This window comes from Pristiophorus japonicus, chromosome 12, assembly GCF_044704955.1.
Source record: "Pristiophorus japonicus isolate sPriJap1 chromosome 12, sPriJap1.hap1, whole genome shotgun sequence".
Lineage (NCBI taxonomy): Eukaryota > Metazoa > Chordata > Chondrichthyes > Pristiophoridae > Pristiophorus > Pristiophorus japonicus.
This window is the reverse complement of record NC_091988.1, coordinates 186869098-186890328: the sequence shown is the minus strand read 5'-3', so window position 1 is coordinate 186890328 and position 21231 is coordinate 186869098. Positions and strand designations below refer to the sequence as shown.

General features: G+C 45.6%; 1 protein-coding gene across 1 annotated transcript in view; it reads left to right on the top strand.

Moving 5' to 3' along the window:
- The window catches only part of LOC139277595 (deoxynucleoside triphosphate triphosphohydrolase SAMHD1-like), a 71473-nt gene extending 53846 nt beyond the window's left edge, over positions 1-17627 (top strand). Inside the window, exons 14-16 of the mRNA XM_070896272.1 lie at positions 2649-2753; positions 4217-4354; positions 10198-17627. Coding sequence (XP_070752373.1) covers positions 2649-2753; positions 4217-4354; positions 10198-10347 — 393 coding nt within the window. The 3' untranslated portion in view covers positions 10348-17627. The remainder of the gene's footprint in view (positions 1-2648; positions 2754-4216; positions 4355-10197) is intronic.
- Positions 17628-21231: the final 3604 nt, after the last annotated feature.

The window sequence follows — 21231 nt, the reverse complement described above, 5'->3', positions numbered from 1 at the left end:
TGGGAATAAATGGGTCCTTTTCAGAATGGCAGGCAGTGACTAGTGGGGTGCCGCAGGGTTCAGTGCTGATGATTTAGACAAAGGAATTGAATGTAATATATCCGAGTTTGCAGATGACACTAAGCTGGGTGGCAGTGCGAACTGCAGGGGGACTTGGACAGGTTAGGTGAATAGGCAAATGCATGGCAGATGCAGTATAATGTGGATGTGCGAGGTTATCCATTTTGGTGGCAAAAACAGGAAGGCAGATTATTATCTGAATGGTGACAGATTAGTAAAAGGGGAGGTGCAATGAGACCTGGCTGTCTTGGTACATCAGTCATTGAAGTTAGGCATGCAGGTACAGCAGGCAGTAAAGAAAGCAAATGGCATACTAGCCTTCATAGCGAGGGGATTTGTGTATAGGAGCAGGGAGATCTTACTGCAATTGTACAGGGCCTTGGTGAGACCACATCTAGAGTATTGTGTGCAGTTTTGGCCTCCTAATCTGAGGAAGGACATTCTTGCTACTGAGGGAGTGCAGCGAAGGTTCACGGGATGGCAGGACTGAAAGACTGGATCGACTAGTCTTATATTTACTGGAATTTAGAAGAATGAGAGGGGATCTCATAGAAACATATAAAATTCTGACGGGATTGGACAGGTTAGATGCAGGAAGAATGTTCGCGATGTTGGGGAAGTCCAGAGCCGGGGGTCACAGTCTAAGGATTAGGGGTAAGCCATTTAGGACCGAGATTCACTCAGAGAATTGGGAACCTGTGGAATTCTCTACCACAGAACGTTGTTGAGGCCAGTTCGTTAGATATATTCAAAAGGGAGTTAGATGTGGCCCTTACGGCTAAAGGGATCAAGGGGTATGGAGAGAAAGCAGGAATGGGGTACTGAAGTTGCATGATCAGCCATGATCATATTGCATGGTTGTGCAGGTTCGAAGGCCGAATGGCCTACTTTCTATGTTTCTACTCTAAAAGTGAGTCCTTAGGTGACTGAACAGCCCAATACGGGAATTACAGTCTCTGTCACAGGTGGGACAGAGAGTTGTTGAAGGAAAGGGTGGGTGAGCCCTCGGTGGGCAGAGGAAACGATTCAAGGACACTCTCAAAGCCTCTTTGATAAAGTGCAACATCCCTTTAGCCCATTCAGTAACTGAAACACGGTGATTAACTTCTGTACATCTGAGCCAGGGAGGGTGAAAATCCGCTTGTGTTCTCTCTTCTGGCTCATGGATCTCTGCTGGGTAGCCAGTGTATGTGGGCAGTGGCTGAGGAGAGGTTTAGTTTATTTGTGAGGCGCAGCGTAGCTGAATAACCAGTCAGCATTTGATCTCCTGGCTCACGTAGGCCACTTGGCCCCTCGAGCCTGCTCTACCATTTAATAAGCTCATGGCTGATCTGAACTTGGGCTCAGCTCCACTTCCCTGCCCACTCCCCATAACCCTTGACTCCCATATCGTTCAAAAATCTGTCTATCTCCACCTTAAATATATTCGATGACTCAGCCTCTACAGCTCTCTGTCCCCCTTTGCCCGAGCTGAGGTCTGATTTAAGCAGGCCAGGTTGAAGATTGAATCTGTTGCTCCAAAAGAAGAATTGCCCTTTGTGACAATTGAGTCAGATGACATCATGTGACCAATTGTGTCGTGCATTTCTCGGTGAATGATCCCATTGAAGTATTTTGCGAAACATACACCAGACGGTGCTGATCTCCGAATGTTCGTAAGCGAATTGAAGTGGAATCTGGAGAGTGATTTCTCCCACTTCACCTTGCGTTGGATGGTCTTGTGGTTAGCTGTGATTGTTACATTTGCCGTGGCATCTTGAGGCAGGACTTAAATTCCTCTTCAGATGATTGACTTCAATTGGCCAGTATACATAAAGGTATATTTGACCTCTCTTTGGGGCCCAACAAAGAGATACGTATGCAAATCGTTTATGTAAACGACCAATAGTGGTCCCAGTAACGATCCTTGTGGAACACCACTTTCCCCGCCTTTTGCCAGGCTGCGTAACGACCTTTAATCCCTACTCTCTGTTTCCTGTTTTGGAGCCAGCTTGCTCGCCATTCTGCTACTTGTCCCCTCACTCCACATGTTCTGACCAATCCGCTCCCTAATGTCCTGGCCAGTACTTGTTCCTTAACCGTCATCACTAAATCAAATGATGTGGTCATTAAAAATGTGAAATGATGCATTTTGGTGGAAAGAATGAGGAGAGGACATATAAACTAAATGGTACAATCCTAAAGGGGTGTGTGAACAGAGAGACCTGGGAGTATGTGTAAATAAATTGTTGGAAGGTGGCAGGGCAGGTTGAGAAAGCAGTTAAAAAGGCTTACCGGATCCTGGGCTTCATAAATAGAGGTTTAGAGTACAAAAGCGTGGAAATTATATTGAACCTGTATAAAATAATGATTCTGTGATTATCACATTGCTGTTTGTGGCAGCTTGCTGTGTGTAAATTGGCTGCCGCGTTTCCTATGTTACAACAATGACTACACTTCTAAAGTACTTTATTGGCTGTAAAGCTCTTTGGGTCGTCCTGTATTAAAACAAGTTTTTTTGTTTTATTGCGAAGCAACGTCCAACAGCGCCAGCAATTTTCCGTATTGAAATGTATAAAAGATTTCAGCATCCGTTTCTGCTTATTTAGGTTGTTCAGATGGACTACGGGATGGAGGCACAAAATCCTATTAACAAGGTCCGGTTCTACTGTAAGGACAACCCCAACCAGGCGATCAAAATCCGTAAAGATCAGGTAACTTCACCTCTCTGCAGTCGACCCCAACTGAGGGCAGGCATGTGACCGACTCCCAGTGTTGCTGTGGGGTGGCCATATGGAAGGCAAGGGTCAGTGGTCTGGAGATTACTCCTGCTCTTGGTTTGCTCCTCAGCCTCTTGAGGTGTTGGGCGTCTTCGCAGAGCAAAGGTTAACAGAGCTGGGAGCCAGCCCTTAGCTCACTGTAATGTGTTGTCGTAGCTCGCTCCTTTGTACTAGAAAATGCATCCTTGTCAGTTTGTTAATACAACAACAACTTGTATTTACATAGCACCTTTAACGAAGTAAAACGTCCCAAGGCGCTTCACAGGACAAAAGACAAAAAAAATAAATTTGACTCCGAGCCACATAAGAAGAAATTAGGGCAGGTGACCAAAAGCTTGGTCAAAGAGGTAGGTTTTAAGGAGCATCTTAAAGGAGGAAAGAGAGGCGGAGAGGTTTCGGCAGGGAGTTCCAGAGCTTAGGGACTTGGCAGCAGAAGGCACGGCCACTCATCGGTGAGCAGTGATAATCAGGAATGCTGAAGAGGACAGAATTTGAGTAGCGCAGGCATCTCCAGGGTGGGGAGCCTGTGGGGCTGGAGGAGGTTACAGAGATAGGGAGGGGCGAGACCATGGAGGGATTTGAAACAAAGATGAGAATTTTAAAATCTAGCTGTTGCTTAACCGGGAGCCAATGTCGGTCAGGGAACGGGACTTGGTGCGAGTTAGGACACGGGCAGACGAGTTTTGAATGACCTCTCAAGTTTATGTAGGGTAGAATGTGGCTGGCCAGCCAGGAGTGCATTGGAGTAGTCAAGTCTGTGGGTAACAAAGGCATGGATGAGGGCTTCAGCAGCAGATGAGCTGAGGCAGGGGTGGAGATGGGCAACGTCCCAGAGGTGGAAATAGGCGGTTTTAGTTATGCTGCGGATATGTGGCCGGAAGCTCATTTCAGGGTCAAATATGACACCTAGGGGTTGCGCACGGTGTGGTTCAGCCTCAGACAGATGCTAGGGAGAGGGATGGAGTTGGTGGCGAGCAGTCTGACAATTTAGAGACCATGGAGGGGTCGAGAGACGTGGTGGTGAGGTAAGAGAGATGGGTGTCGCCAGCGTGCATGTGGAAACTGACGCTGTGTTTTCGGTTGATGTCGCCAAGGGGCAGCATGTAGATGAGAAATAGGAGGAGGCCAAGGATCGATCCTTGGGGACACCAGAGGTAACGATGCAGGAATAGGAGATTTTCTGGCTACGATGACATGGATAAGAATGGAACCAGGCGAGTGCAGTCTCAGCCAGCTGGACAATGATGGAGAGGTGTTGGAGGAGGATGGGAGTGGTCAACTGTGTCAAAGGCTGCAGGCAGATCGAGAAGGATGAGGAGGGATAGTTTACCTTTGTCACAGTCACAAAGGATGTTACTTGACGTGGACATTAACTTTCCTCTCGTGTGCCCACCCAGGTGTCTCAGTTGCTACCGGAGAGGTTTGCAGAGCAGCTTATCCAGGTGTACTGCAAGAAGACAGATGAGCGGAGTGTGGAAGCAGCCCAGAAACACTTTGTCCAGTGGTGCATCAACAAGAACTTCACGAAACCCAGGGTAAGGAGGTGTTGACCACACTGGAATGTTGTAGTTTCTGATTTCTCTGTGGCCGTGTTGCATCCCTGGTTTATCACTTTTAAGCCTCACTGATGTCATTGCAAGAGATTGGTGCAGAGATTCCGAGGAGGACTTCCCATGGGCAAATCAATAAAGAATAGAAATAAAATGCGCACTTGCCTGAAGCTGCTGCACCCGCTGGAACTCCTGATCCACAGGCCTCCTCTCCCCGCGACACGCAGCGCGTGCTCGTAGGGACGTGGGCCTGGATACCCAATCACAGGTAAGTATTTTCTCATTCATTGTAATAGGAGTTTTGTAAATTACGAATCTCCTATTACAATTAATGAGGAAAAACCCCAAAACTCTCAAAATACATAAAACATTTTTTAAAAAACACCTCACACAATAAACTAATAGAAATTAAAGATGTATATGTTTTTTAAAGAAAAAAAATTGTCGATTTTTAATAAAAGTTTTGGTTAGGGTTTAAAATAACATTATCTGAGTGGGCAGGGTTTTAACATAAATATGTTTTTAAAATTTTTATTTTAATCATGTTTTTTATAGGTTTTTAAAGTCTTACACCTGTAACAGTAGATTATGCGCCAGCTTTTTCAGGTGCAAGAGTTTTGAGGACATTTGCCATGCAAGATATGGGTAAATCCCGCAATCTTGCCCGTGCAAATGTCCTCGCTCCCGAGATGTCTACGATCAGTCAAGCTCCAGCTCGACAGATCGGAAAAGCCGGTTTTCAGCGCATGCGCATTGTGCGCTGAAAACCGTCTTTTCCGATGCCTTCCCAGGTCCGTAGAAACTTCGTCTGGGCCCAGGATGCCGGAATTTTTTGCTCCAATGTTTTGTTATGGGTTTGCCCTCTATTGGCTCACCAGAATGTAACACTTCCTGTGTCAGCCCTGGCTCAGTGGTAACCTCCCGAGAAGGTCGAGGGTTCAAGTCCCACTCCAGAGACTTGAGCACATGATCTTGACTGACACTTCCAGTACAGTATTCCAGAGCACTGTGCAGTCTTTCGAATGAGACATTAAACCAAGACCCCCGCCTGCCCTCTTTTGTGGACATATCCAGGGCACTATTCCAAGAGGAGCAGGGGAGTTATCCCCAGTGACCTGGCCAATATTTATCCCTCATCAACATCACTAAAAGCAGATTATCTGATCATTATCACATTGCTGTTTGTGGGAGCTTGCTGTGCACAAGTTGGCTGTCACGTTGCCTACATTACAACAGTGACTGCACTTCAAAAAATACCTCATTGGCTGTAAAGTGCTTTGGGACGTCCTGAGGTCATGAAAGGCGCTATATAAATGCCAGTCTTTTCTCCTCTGATAAAAGCAGCAAGAGCATGATTTTAATCTACTGACTTTGTGATGTTTACTGATGCTTAGAGTTGGAGGTAACATAAGAATTAGGGGCAGGAGTAGGCCATTTGGCCCCTCGAGCCTGCTCCGCCATTCAATAAGATCATGGCTGATCTTCTACCTCAACTCCACATTCCCGCCCGATCCCCATATCCCTTGATTCCCTTAATATTCAAAAATCTATCTATCTCTGCTTTGAATATACTCAAAGACTGAGTGACGAAGTCTCTCCTCATCTCAGACCTAAAGTTAATGGGCCCAAGTTTCAGCATCAGGTGAAAACGGCGCCCCTCCGAGACTTACGTGACCTGCCTGGGCTCGAAGGTGCGCCGGAATATTTTGCTGCAATTCCCCGGTCCTCCTGGACCGTGGCGCGGCGCGGCGCAGTCTTCCTGGGGCGGAGCAAGCTGCAGGTGGGCGGGGCTAATGCCCTGCGTGTCTGAAGACTGCCGGCTTCGTTGCGCGTGCGCGTTGCAACGTGTGCGCCTGCGCAATGGCTCAGCAGGGCATTTTTCCCCAGTCTGTTTCAGAATAGTGTGGGTACCGGGGAGGGATGGAGGAGCGTAGAAAGAGGGCACTGGGGAGGTGATCGGTGGGGAAGAAACTTGGGGAGGGCTGGAGAAGCATGGGAAGGGATGGAGGAGCGAGGCAAGGGATGGAGGAGTGTGGGTTGGGGGGCACTCGAAATGATCGAAGGGCCGGAGGCGAGAGCAGGGGTGCCTCCGTCCAACCCCCCACACCCACACCCACGTCCCGTCCCACAGCCCCCCCCGCGTTCAGCCACACGCCACCCCACACACCTCCACCACATCCCCCCATCTCACACCATCCCCCCCACACGCCCCCACTCTCCCCAACCCACCCCCATCCCCCCCACACACACACACACACCCACACTCCCTCCTCTCCCCCCCCCCCCCCCAATGCCCCCACACCACCCCCCCCTCACTGTCAGATACAGAGAGAGAGAGAGACACTGACAGAAACACCTTCCCTTCACATAAAGGTAGGACTTCTATTTTTTTTATTGATTGGTTGCTTATTACTTTGGTCTTGGAGCTTTAGGTGCAGGGTTCCTTCTATTTTTTATTAATTAATTGCTTATTACTTTTTGTGCTTCGTAAATGTACTGCTTTGTTTTGTGCTTACTGCTTTAAATGTATTTTGCTTCTTTAATGTTGTTATGAAGGTGTTTATGGAAAATCCTCTAACTTCCCTCCCCCCCCCCCCCCCCCTGTTGTGATGTTGATGTGTCCTTTGTGTTTAATGCTTCCCACCCCAGTCTCTGGCTGTGCCTGCACTAAACTTAACTCCAGGTAAGGTTTTTCAGAACTTACAAAAGTGGATACTTACTCCATGCTAAGTTAGTTTGTAGTAAGTTTTCACTGCCGAAACTTGCAAAACAGGCCTGAGTGGCTGGGCACACCCCCTTTTGAAAAAAAAATACCTTGCCTCAAGCCAACCTAAACTAACTCACTAGAACTAGAGCAAACTATTATCCGAGAATTGCAATTTCTAACATACTCCAAACTAAACTAGTTGCTCCAAAAAACTAGGAGCAACTCCACCCGAAACTTGGGCCCATTGTGCCTGGGCTGACACAGGAATTATAGTAAATTGTTTTTTTTTTTAAATTCGTAGCCAATCGTTCCAATTCTTTGTCAAATCACAAACGCCAGAGGTCACCTTGCACACATCAAGGATCACTCTGCGCCAATGCTCTTAGCCAAAAGGCCTAGAGCCACTGCACCGTTCCTGGAAGTACTGCAATACCAGGTTCGTGCCATGGAGGTGGATGGGTCAGGCCCCCCCACATACCTCCGTGGAGGTGGATGGGTCAAGCCACCCCACCCACCTCCTAAATTGTTGTGTGGACAGGAAGTAGCTGAAAAGCCACAGAACCTGCAACTAATTGAGATGCAGGAGTAACTAATGTGAAACGACACTGGCTGTCTGGTTGCTGTGTGTCAGTGAAACCATAGCAGAAAGATTTCTGAAGCTATTTTTGACCTAAATTATCTGTGATCTTTTAGAATGCATTTGTAATTGCACTTGTGTTGGTGAGCATCAGAGACATTTAATCCGCTATGTTTACACTGTCGCAAAGAAGCCAGCCTTCCTGAAGAGGGATTTAGTAGTTGAGGAAGATTAACTATGTGCACGATGTCTCGTGAAATCGTAAATGTTTCTTTAGGCTGACGCTCCAGTGCAGTACTGAGGGAGCACTGCTCTGTCGGAGGTGCCTTCTTTCGGATAAGATGTGAAACCAAGGTCTACCAATAATTTTGTTTTGGGTACGTGGCCCCTTTAACGGGCTGCGTGGCCCCTCCCAATTCTCGCGCATGCGCAGTTTCTTCTATTCAAAAGCCGACTGCGCAGGACCTCCAGACGGTTGCGCGGCTTAAAGGGAACATTGCTGTCTGCCCCCTTGGTTGGGCGCAAAGATCCCATGGCACTGTTTCGACGAAGAGCAGGGGAGTTATCCCCGGAGTTATGATTAACATTTATCCCTCGATCAACATCACTAAAAACAGATTATCCGGTAATTACCTCAGTGCTGTTTGTGTGAAAGGTACTATATAAATGCAAGTTTGTTCTTTCTTTATAAACTGATTTCCAATTTTGCTTCGAGGAAATCTTCGCTACCTGTCACTGAATTGTTCAATTCAACCATTTACATTTCAAGGGCAATTCTTGAAGTGTGCGTGAACAAAGTGTATGGCAGTCAGTGCCTCTGCACAGAGTCTTGGTCATAGCCATGCTAAGTGTAATGTATGTATGCCTGGGTTTACCTGCCACCAGGGGGAGCGACCGTCAGAGGCCATTGGGCCACAGACACACACGTGCAGCCCTCGGCCTTTTGGCTAAGATCTGCATAACTAACCTGACCAGCCACCATGACCTCCGGGTGGTTTCTCCCTGGTCAGGAAGGTATATGCTTACATTTTTGTAAACAGGAGGTGGGTGGGATGGCTTGACCCATCCACCTCCACGGAGGTGTGTGGGGGACCTGACCCATCCACCTCCATGGCACGAACCTGGTATTGCAGTACTTCCAGGAACGGTGCAGTGGCTCTAGGCCTTTTGGCTAAGAGCATTGGCGCAGAGTGATCCTTGACTGGTGCAGGGTGACCTCTGGCGTTTGACAAAGAATTGGAACGATTGGAACGATTGGACACGAATAAAAAAAAAATAAATAAAATAAAAAAAAAATAAATAAAAAAAAAATATAAAGAAAGCTTCCATGTTTAATCCTCACTTTGAGAGCTAATAAAGTAGAGTCAGGTTGCACCTGATTGAGTTCACGGTACTAAGCCTATTGAGTTATTGTATATGCAACACTAAGCAAAGGCCCAGGAAAGCTATGTCATGAGTGGGTGGCGGTAAATAAGGAATGAGAGTCAGCCTTCTGGACTCAACACCGAGTTCAACGATTTCAGAGCATAACCTCTGACCAACTTTGGCTCCTCCCCCTCCCTATGTTTTTTTTAATTTTTTTTTCTCTTTGTCTCCAATGACAGCTGGTCATTATTCTGCCATTCACACCCTATCCAGATTAACCGTTTTCTAACTCCTGCCATTACCATTTCTATTCAGCCCATCATCCCTTTTGTCTCTCTAATCTCTCCTGCCTTCCACCCTATCACAGACCTTTCCTTTTGTTCTTTCTTCCCCTCCCCCTTTCATTGCTTAAGAACATTCGCCAGTTCTGATGAAGGGTCGTTGACCCGAAACATTAACTCTGTTTCTCTCCACAGATGCTGCCTGACCCGCTGAGATTTCTAGCATTTTCTGTTTTTATAATGAGAGCCAGTGACTAGTTCCCCGTATCTGTCAGTGGGAAAGTAGCACTAGAAAAGAAAGACTTGCATTTATATAGCGCCTTTCACAACCTCGATGTCTCAAAGTGCTTTACAGCCAATGAAGTACTTTTTTAAAAAAAATGTTGTAACTGTTGTAATGTGGGAAACATAGCAGCCAATTTGAGCACAGTAAGCTCCCACAAACAGCAACCAGATCATTGATTTTGAGCGACAGTGATAGCGATGACTCTGATCCCAAAGCTGACCCGCTGAGATTTCCAGCATTTTCTGTTTTTATTTCAGATTCCAGCATCCGCAGTATTTTACTTTTGATTTTTAGCAATGTTGATTTGAGGGCTAAATATTGGCCCAGGACACCAGGGAGAATGCTCCTGTTCTTCTGAAATGTTGACCGTGGGATCTTTTGCGTCCAGCCTGAGAGAGCAGGCCTCGGTTTAACGTTGCATTCCAAAGTTGGCACCTCCGACAGTGCGAGTGTCGGCTTAGATTTTGTGCTGAAGTTGGGTGGCTGGATGACTTTTAAATGCAATATTATTTTATCAAGATATTTTAAGATGTGACGTTTAAACAGGATGATGATTATTCGCCCTTCCCAAAAAGCAGTTGTTAACAGTTGCACTCTCGTACCTACTTACAGGATGGTGATATCGTCGCCCCTGAGCTGACGCCGCTCAAGCCCGATTGGAACAACAGCGACAGTGACAGTGACGTCTCTGATCCCAAAGCTGAGCTCCAGCTCTATCGCAATGCCAACAGTTACAGGTCCAAGGTGAAGCTTTTCAAGTAGAGAGAGTGGGATTCCCCTGTGAATCCCGGGAGACTTGTTATATTCCAGGAATGGAGTTGCATTCACAAGGGATCTCTTAAATCGCCTCAGCCCTTTCCCCTTTTAGCGTTTTCAAAACTTTAGATGACTTCCGATTGTTTTCTTACTTAAATTACTTGAACAAAAGTAATCTTCATGCAAATTAATCCAACTCTAAATGGCTTCAAAGCCGGTCAGTTGAGAAGAAACGTTTGGTTGCATAAAACCAAGTTGACTGATTGCCCGTTGCAACGGGCAGCTACCCTCAAACAATGGCAATCTCCTTTCTCATCTTGCTTAACGTGTCATCAACTGGCTTCTGCGGGAACTTTGGTGAAGGGCCAGGGATGGGATTCACTCCTAAAATCGAAGCTTTTTTTCGCCTAGTTCTGATTCCTCTTTGGTTACTTCCTGGCTAAATAGCGACAACAGGGGCAGGTGAGGTTTCCATTTCCAAAGACGGAATACAGCATCACAGAGGCTGGGGAGTTGACTGTTTCTCCTCAGTGAGCAAATCTACTAAGGATCGTGTGGCCTAGTGGCCACAGAAATATGCGCATTCGAGATCGTAAGGAGCTTGAGTCATGGTTTGGTCATTGAAGATAGCTGTCTTTAGATCATGGAATAAGTAGACAGAAGCCTTCTCGTAACTATATATTTTATTGCTTGGTAGAGGGAGTAAAGCTTGTGCTATAGACTACTTGACTGCTTAATATGTCATTATATCTCTATAATTTGAAGTATATTAATACAAAACGAATACTCTATTTTAGTCAACTAGAACCTCGGGGAAACTGGATCAATCTGGTGATGGTGCATCTTCCTGCACCACTGGAGCGAAGCTGATTGTGGTCACGGTTCCTCGTACAATTGCTTTATTGGTGTGCGATATGTGAACATTGCAGTGGGAGCTCACTGGTCAGTACGTGGCCCAGTGATGGAGATCCTGGTCATAGCATTGAAGCTAATTCGCGGTTGGGTAGATGCTGCATTATTCCGGGGAGTCTTGTCGCTGCCCAGATTAGGGTCCGATTTGTGCATTTCGATATACTGTACTGCTAGGATGAGTTGGGGCAGATGGGAATCTAGATTTGATCAAATAACCTTTTTCAGGGATACGAGGCTGCATTTTGTTTTGTCTGGAATTCTTTCTGGGCTCTACAAGTGGGAGTGCCTAACGTTTACAGTGATTCCTGATTCCGTGTACTCAGGGTTTTTTAAATATGTCCAAGATGCGAGCATCTGGTTTTGCTGTATAGAAGCCAACAGACTGAACACACATACCTTGTGCAGAACACAGCCCTACATGTAGGGTTAAAAGGTAAGTGCTTTAAATCAAAACTTTTGTAAAATTAAGATCACTAAAACTCGTCAAAAAAACCCCTGCAAAACTGCTCTTTTCCCCCTCCCATATTTTCTTAATGTTCAACCATCCCAGAGGTGACTTCTGTGTGTCGAAACTAGACCAATGGTTCCAGACTTCATTGTAGAACATCATCGATTTCTGATCTGGGAAATAGCCCAATGAGGCTTATTGTTAGAGAATTTCAAATGAGTGTCGAGAAGCATCATCATCTCCCAAAACCTGGTTTTGGAGACCTGAGTAGGAACACATTGTACCCCACCCCCCAGTTTATCATTCCTCGCCCTGAAATATAAGATCACATCGCATACAAATCTTTATTCAAGCACCACATGTGGAGATTTTTGATATAGGAGATACATCTGATCAGAAAGACCTCCCCATAGATATTGAATGAAGACCTTATAACTATAAACCAAATATTTTCAAGGAACAATCAATATTTTGATACCCCAAAGTCTGAGGTAATTACTGACCAAGGGAGCAAATGGAAAGTGTGTATTTTAACTTCAACCCTTTGTAGTGGTGTGTTCTCGCGTACCCTGTACTTGTATCTGCACGCGCTGATGATATACTGGAGCTCACTTCAGCAAAATGGTTCTACCTCTTCTTCTGAGCTCCTGAAATTTTTTGTGTAATTCTAGCTATATATACACCTAATGGTGGGAATTTAAAAAAGTTGCATATAATACTATTAGCAACGCAATCCACTAACTCCAAAATGACTAGGAATAGCACATTGTTGTCTTTTGTGTGAATTCCGTGAGAGTAGGGGCAAAGGGCTCAGTTGGTTACTGCACGGACCTGTCACTGTCGACCTGGTGAGACTGCTGGATGTTCCCAAGGAGCTGACATGATAGCCACCTTGAATTTCTCCCCAGCCCTTCTCCCCCCAAATAAGTGTTGAAAATCTTTTTTGTTGCTTTGGTAAAACATGCTTCCAATTGGGAGAAGGGAGAAACTGTTCTGATGGATCAGAGTAGCATCATCTGTGCAGTCTAACGACAGCAGGCCAGGTTGTGGACCATACCAGCTCAATTGATAAGGCTATGTGACATACAGCTGGTTCCTAATGAACAAATGCTCTGGAACTTGGACATCTCGACTGTTCAAAGACACCATGCGATCAGTGACTCCTATATCAGTATGCTCATACGAACAATGGTGGACAGGTAACGACCCTCTGGTCCATTGAGTTTGTCCCACACAATTTGTGATACCTTGTGTATCACAATATGTATACACTCCACCCCACCTGAAACCATGTGATCTGGGAGGGACAAAAAAAAGTTTTTTTTTTTTTTTAAACAGGCCAATTTGGGGATAAAATATTTGGGAAATTCCTCTCCGGCCCATCTAGGCAATCGAAACTACCCCACAAGATCACTCAGGCCCTGAATTCACTCGGGCCTACCTTCTGCAAGAGGTGATCTCCACCCCAGCCAGTAACAGGCCTGGCTCTCGCTTGAAGGAATTCACCGAATTGGCGATCACCACACAAGCCGGCAGCCTGTTCCAAAGGTCCACGATTCTCTGGGAAAAGAACCTTTTCCTGACGTGAACCTAGATCTAGCCTTATATAAGTTAATGAACAGGGGTATGGAGTGCTGGGCAGAGATTCTCTTATCCCCTTCCGTTAATGTCGACCAGATGGCTTTAAAGGCACGACAGGTACAACACCTCAAACCCGGCAACCTTGGGACCGAGACCTTGACGATTTTTGGATTTTTACGGATTTCGGACAAGAAAATCAAGAGCGTGCATATGCTACCGAGCCAGACAAAGTACTAATGGTGGTGTGGGTCAGGTTGGGTCGAGGGTCATTCGGCAAGACTCGGACCGATTGCACACCATTTAAAACATAGCGGCGAAGCTGATAACTAGTCCGGCCCGCCGGTTTTTGGACAATACCGGATTTTATTTTCCTGACTATCAAATGGGATTTTCTCAAACATGTCCAGTTTTTGGACAGCCAGATGTGAGATGTTGTACCTGTATATAAATGCAAGTTACTGAATGGAAGCAAGGTACTTTCACACAGGGCAAAGCAGAAATTGTGAAAACCAGTTGAAACTGGGCATTGGTGGTGGGAGAGATCCGGGAATGGATGGCATGGCTACTCTGGGCACGAGAGAATTTGGGTATGGGATGGAGCTCTGGCTGTAAGCTTCATTTGCTTTCTGTACATAAATTATATTAATTATATTCGAATATTTTCAGGGGCCGTATGTGTGATGCATGGGTTAGTTCACTGTAATGCCAGGAAGGCATTGTTTGTCATACATCCCCATCCCCCATGGAGGGCTGAGTGCCGTGTTTACTCAGCCTTGAGTGCTGAATTATTATTCTTTTTGCTTCATTTTATTGGATACCAGGATAACAAGTGACCTGACTTTCCTGGCTGTTGACCGTGGATCACATGGTGCCATTGGCCTGTTTTAAAATGTCTCCCCTGGAGCGGGGTTGTGTAATTAGCTTGTTTTTAATGGTTCGTGTTTTATATTTAAATGTACAACTTAATTCACAGTTGTATTACATATTGTTTTGTCTTCCTTGTTCTGTTTGGAGACGGGGTTAAAGCCTGCAGAGTAGCTGTTAGCTGATCATGTTTTTACTCGGTGACATTCTCAAACTTCTACCTACCGGGACCCATTATGTTTTGATTCAGGTATTTTATAAACTTGGGTTTAAAATAGCCAACTTGCAATTCTGTACTGCGCAGCTGGTTTAATAATACAGCAATAAAGGGAAAACGTTGAAAACAAAGCCTATTCTATGCAGAAGCCATTCGACTTAAACTCAGAATTTTATAGTTGGTAACAGGAGGCTGTTTGGCTCATCAGATCTTTGCTGGCTCCCTCAAAGTACTATCCACTTGGTGCCGATTTCTATACCCTTTGTGACAGTAACCGTGACGGCAGTTCACATTTCTGCACTAAGTTCCTCACTAGACCTCGGCCCCTGGGAAGGCCACGAACTACCTTCTCAGGGCAACAAGGGATGGCCAATAAATGCAGCCGTATATATTTGAGTATGATGAGGAACACAGACAATTAGCGGTGAATAGGTTTGGTGTGATTTATTAACCCAGGCAAAGATGGACACTAAAAACGGATAATCCCCTTTAACTCCTGAATATTGTGATTCCGATTATGCCAATTGTGTTACAGAATTTGTTGTAACATCCCCTGAAACTTGGCACTCTGTGCACAGAATTACATTCACACCCTTTCCATGAGAAAGATTACCACACTCTGAAAGTACGTAACCTTCAACTATCGTGAACAATCTGGCATTGCTCAGCACTTTTAGTGTAAAGAGCACACTCGCTGGGGACTGGCGTGAGGCAGATTTTACACACACCAGCCCGCAGCAGTGTCCCAGGTATAATGCACCAGGACTTTGGTCATATCCTGGGCTGATGGTAGTGGGAAAGAATCCTGCTACAGCAGTGCTGAGTGAGTGGTATCTAGAGTCCAGACCTAATCTCCAGTTATAGCGAAGGAGGCTATTTTATTGAGGAATAAAACAAGATGGTTACAGGTCTGTGGAGTGATTTCAGACCTGTGGAGCCTTTCAGATTCTTGTAACCAAGGACATATTGGAGAAACAAACCCGAGACCTTAAAGCACTTTACATGCATTGCAACAGGTGGAAGCCTCCCTATGCTGCTCAATACATTTATCCAAAATCCCTTTTTATCCAGAAGCCAGTGACCATTCTCAGTCCCAGCCTGAGTATGAAGCCTTGAATGCTGTCTTGTCATGAACCTGGTGTGAAATGTCATCTGCTGGTAGTTCTGATCATCTGGGGAAATCCATTCTGGGAATGGGGAGGTCATATATAGAATGTACAACATAGAAACAGGTCTTTTGGCCCAACTGTTCTATGCCGGCCTTAAGAAAAATATTAAAGGGTACTTGGAAACATTGGGGAAAATGGGACTGGAGTAGATGGTTCCAGTGCAGCCAGCTCGATGGGCTGGAATGGCCTCCTGCGCAGATATGTCCATAGAATTACCTCAAGTCTACAGCACAGAAACAAGCCACTCGGCCCAACTTATCCATGCGGGCGTTTATGCTCCACATGAGCCTCCTGCCAACCCTCTTCATGTAACCCTAACAGCATATCCTTCTATTCCTTTCTCCCTCGTGCTTATCTAGCTTCCCCTTAAATGCCTCTATGCTTGCCTCAACCAGTTCCTCAGTTGCCTCAAGCGAATTCCAGTCTCACCACTCTCTGGGTAAAGAAGTTTCTCCTGAATGACCTATTGGATTTATTGGTGACTATCTTTTATATTTATGGCCCCTAGTTTTGATCTCCCTCACAAGTGGGAACTATCTTCTCTGTCCACCCTATCAAACCCTTTTCATCATTTTGAAGACTTTTAATAGGTCACACCTTGGCCTTCTCTTTTCTGGAGAAAAGAGCCCCGCTCTTTCCTGGTAAGTACAGCCTCTTAGTTCTGGCATCATCCTTGTGAATCTTGTTGCAACTATCCCAGTGCCTCTGTATTCTTTTTGTAATATGGAGACCAGAACTTTGCACAGTGCTCCAAGTGTGGTCTAACCACAAGTTCGATACAAGTTTAACACTCTCCAAAGATTGTTCATGTTTCTCTTCATCATCAAACCCCCCGCCACCCCCAAGAAGTAAAAACCGTAATCTTAATTTCAGTTCTCGAGTAAAATTGTGAAATACCCATAATCTGTCTCTCATGACAATTTTCAGAGCTGTGCTGCAGTCCTGTTTTGAAGGAGAAGCGTACACTTTCTGCTTATTGGTGGCTTTGATCCGTAATTGTGCAACAATTGTGTTCGTTGACTGTAGCTTGATACTGGAGCGAGGACATCCGCAATTGAGCAAGCAGTCTTCGGTTCTGCACCACAGCACATGTACGCGTATGTTAGTTGTCGTTTGGTCATCATTATCGTTCAGAATTTAGTCTGAAGAAAATATTTGCTGCAGAGAGTGAAGAATCTGCATTGTTTTCTGTTTGGCAATGCTATCTTGTGTTGAGGCTAGTTATTCAGCGTAAGGGAGCAAGGTGTCCTTTTGGATAAACCTTTTCTTAATTAACAATTATACCGGCAAATCCACGAACATTTTTTTGGGGGGAAATTTTAGATTATTTTAAACCTTTTGAATGTTTTAGCTATAAGTTGACGATTGTGTTGTTTAGCTAATAGTTTCCTAACCGTTTACAAATCCTGTCCCTCTATAACCAGCCTTACCTTGAAAGGCTGTCAACTGAAGACATGTGGTCTTTGTTAGTATAATGATCCTAATTCCAGAGACCTAGCGCTTCTTTCGTCTCGCAGTCTTCTGGTGGCCTTCAAGGCAGGGGCACTGAGCTGCATTCCCTCCTTAATGGCCGTGTGGATTGTGCAGCCTCTGGGCTTGACTTGAAGTGGCAACAGAGAGAGTAGTTTAATTGGGGAGAGTAGCACGTGGCTATCATGGGTCTTGGTAGTGCTGCTCCCCTGACACTAGTATATATAATTTAGAAGGGGACGATATTATACCCTTCTAATTCTGCTGAAGAAATGTATCTCCATCCATCCCCTGAACACCCCCTTCCTCATGTTAAATGGAGCTCGCCTATAAGTGAATAATGGTTACTTAAACGCCTAATAGCTTGGGGGAGGGGGTTAAATGCAAATATGTCCGATGATTCATTTCTAGCAGGGTTCCTGTAGGCTGTGTGATGTGAATTGAAAGTGGCAATACATTGCTGCGATCAGGGATTCCCATCTATGCATTGACCTTCACTGTGCCTTTTATTCTATAACCTTTTATGTTGTTCGGACATGTTTAGTCAGCTTTTGTGAAATTATGTACACTGGCATGTTTTGTGTTGGAAGGTATGCAATTGGTTAATAAATAACGTTCTTATAAATGGTGACTGTCTGATTAATTATGGAACTTTCCATTTTGGAAACCCACTGTCATAATCAGATAAAGATTAGTTTATTTTTGACTACTGCTTGTTAAGTAAATATATATAACATACATTCTCAAAATAGCTGGGGGCATTTTTTTTTTAAAGTGCTTTTTTTTCATTTTAACACTTCTGTTTTATTCGTTATAAAAATATTGGAGGTGGGTAAAAGGATGTTTGACTGATAATCAAGAATTATCCAATCAAGTAACTAGAGTGCTCTCCCTTTCTAATTGGCTGTGGGAAGTCGGGGCTCTGAGATGGATGTGTTGGGCGACCAATGATGGGGAGCGCAGGTCAGGGTGATTGGTAGCCTCTCCAACTCCTGTCTGAGACTGAACCAGACTGTTCGTAAGCTCGCAAGCTTGGTGTCATATTTGATCCTGAAACAAGCTTTTGACCACATATCCACAGCATAACTAAGACTACCTATTTCCACCTCCGTAACATCGCCCATCTCCACCCTTGCATCAGCTCATCCGCTGCTAAAGCCCTCATCCATGCCTTTGTTACCTCTAGACTTGACTATTCCAACGCACTCCTGACTGGCCTCCCATGTTCTACCCTATGCAAATTAGAGGTGATTCAAAACTCGGTTGCCCGTGTCCTAACTGGCACCAAGTCCCACTCGCCCATCACCCCTGTGCTTGCTGACCTACATTGGCTCCTGGGTAAGCAACGCCTTATCCTATTTTAAAATCCCTTCATGGCCTCGCCCCTCCCTATCTCTGTAATCTCCAGCCCCACAAACATCCACATCCTCTTAATTCTGCCCTTTTGACGTGACCTGATTGTAATCGCACAACCATTGGTGGCTGTGCCTTCTGTTGCCTAAGCCCCAAGCTCTGGAACTCCCTGCCAAAACCTCTCTACCTCTCTATCCTCCTCCAAGACGCTTCTTAATACCTACCTCTTCCTGCACTAATTTCTACTTGCGCGGCTCGGTGTTAAATTTTAATTGCATAATACTTCTGTGAAGCGTCTTGGGACGTTTCACTACATTAAAGGTGCTATATAAATGCAAATTGTTATTGTTGTTGGAGGTCATGTCATGAAATCTTCAGGAATACATCGATCAAAGTTGGCAATTCTCGTCTCAGCTTTGCTTTATACTGTCCTAACCTGAAAGTTGTTGTCGAGGAGATGTCACTGATTAACGATCCAAGAACGAGAACTCTGGTGATTCTCACCCCAACCCACCGACCTAAATCAGCCAATCGCATTGTCCTTCCTGCTATTCTGGCTGAGATCACCCCACTCAACGTGAACCTGCGACCTCTTGGTCTGTATCAAAGACTTGCATTTTTACACAACTCTTTTCACGTCCTCGGGATATTACAAAACACTTCCCAGCCGAGTGGTCTCACTGCTTGCTAGGAAATCGCTGCAGCCAATTTCAAGAGAGCAAGATCTATTGCTTCACCAATTGAACCTTCATTGGCCATCTACCTTACCAGCTCGTGTAGCTATCCTGTTTGCATCGACATGTGTTGGCAACATTTTAAAAGTGGAAAATTGCCAGACCAATGTGCACTGATTAAAAGTGTTTGGTCAGATTTAGTTTCAAGGTTAAATATACAGAAGCCAAAGCAGATAGCAAAACACACAAAATAACATAGCACTGATAAAGGCTGTATGTCGCATCAATCGAAGGAATTGATACATTTTTAAAAAGTGTTTTTCACCCATTCTGACACCTAACTTGCATTTATATAGCGCCTTTAATGTAAAACGTCCTAAGGTGCTTCACAGGAGTATTGTAAGACAAAAATTTGACATTGAGCCACATAGGAGAAATTAGGGCAGGTGACCAAGTGTCTCAAAGGAGGAAAGAGAGGTAGAGAGTTTAGGAAGGGAATTCCAGAGCTTGGGGCTTCGACAACAGAAGGCATGCACGCCGATGGTTGAGCGATTATATTCACAGATGCTCAAGAGTGCAGAATTAGCGGAGCGCAGATATCATGGATTGAGTCTGTGATGGATCCGTCGCGTCGAGGAGGAGACGACAGTCCGGGGTCGGAGGCCGATAAAAAGGCCGTGAGTTCAGGAGTTCGGGCAGCGTTGAGGAGGAGGCGTGGCTGGTGCAGCTACAGGGAGAAGGCAACAAAGAAGTAGAAAGAAATAGGTGATGTCACAGCCAAGGGGGTAAGTGATTGGCTGGTGATTGGTGAGTAGTTTTTCTTTTTTCTCTTCTATAACAGTGAGTAAACTTTAGCATTGTTGTTGCCAATTTAAGTGTATCTAAGGGTTACGTCATGACAGGAGAGCTCGGTCACGTGATATGCTCCTCCTGTACCATGTGGGAACTCGGACACTTCCGGTGTCCCTGATGATGACGTGTACGGGAAGTGTATCCGCCTCCAGCTCCTGACTGTCCGCGTTGCGGAATTAGAGCTGAGGGTGGATTTACTCTGGAGCATCCATGATGCTGAGAATGACGTGAGTAGCACATGCAGCGAGTTGGTCTTACCGCAGGTGAAGGGTCCACAGCCAGCTAGGGAATGGAAGACCAGCAGGAAGAGCAGTGCAAGGAGTCCGCTGCGGTCATCCCCCTGCAAAACAGATACTTTGAGTACTGTTGAGGGGGATGACTCATCAGGGGAGGGCAGCAGCAGCCAAGTTCATGGCACCGTGGCTGGCTCTGCTGCACAGGAGGGCAGGAAAAAGAGTGGGAGAGTGATAGTAATAGGGGATTCAATGGTAAGGGGAATAGATAGGCGTTTCTGCAGCTGCAACCGAGACTCCAGGATGGTATGTTGCCTCCCTGGTGCAAGGGCCAAGGATGTCTCGGAGCAGGTGCAGGACATTCTGAAAAGGGAGGGTGAACAGCCAGTTGTCGTGGTGCACATTGGTACCAACGATATAGGTTTAAAAAAAGGGATGAGGTCCTACGAGATGAATTTAAGGAGCTAGGAGCTAAATTAAAACGTAGGACCTCAAAAGTAGTCATCTCAGGATTGCTACCAGTGCCACGAGCTAGTCAGAGTAGGAATCGCAGGATAGCTCAGATGAATACGTGGCTTGAGCAGTGGTGCAGCAGGGAGGGATTCAAATTCCTGGGGCATTGGAACCGGTTCTGGGGGAGGTGGGACCAGTACAAACCAAACGGTCTGCACCTGGACAGGACCGGAACCAATGTCCTAGGGGGGAGTGTTTGCTAGTGCTGTTGGGGAGGAGTTAAACTAATATGGCAGGGGGATGGGAACCAGTGCAGGGAGACAGAGGGAAACAAAATGGAGACAAAAGCAAAGGACAGAAAGGGGATGAATAAAAGTGGAGGGCAGAGAAACCCAGGGCAGAGAAATTCTAAATGGTCAAAGTGTAATAAAAAGGCAAGCATGAAAGCTCGGTGCCTCAACGCAAGGAGTATTCGGAACCCAGGAGAGGGCTCTGAGCTAGTTAGAGTGGGTGAGAGCTCAGATGAACAGGACCCCAAGAAAGAATGCAAAAGGTAGGAGGCAACAGAGCAGAGTAGCACTGGGGTAAGTGTAAACCACAAGGTGATCGGAAGGGATAATATGTATGAATATAAAGGGGCTGCAGGAGGGGTCAAAACTAAAAA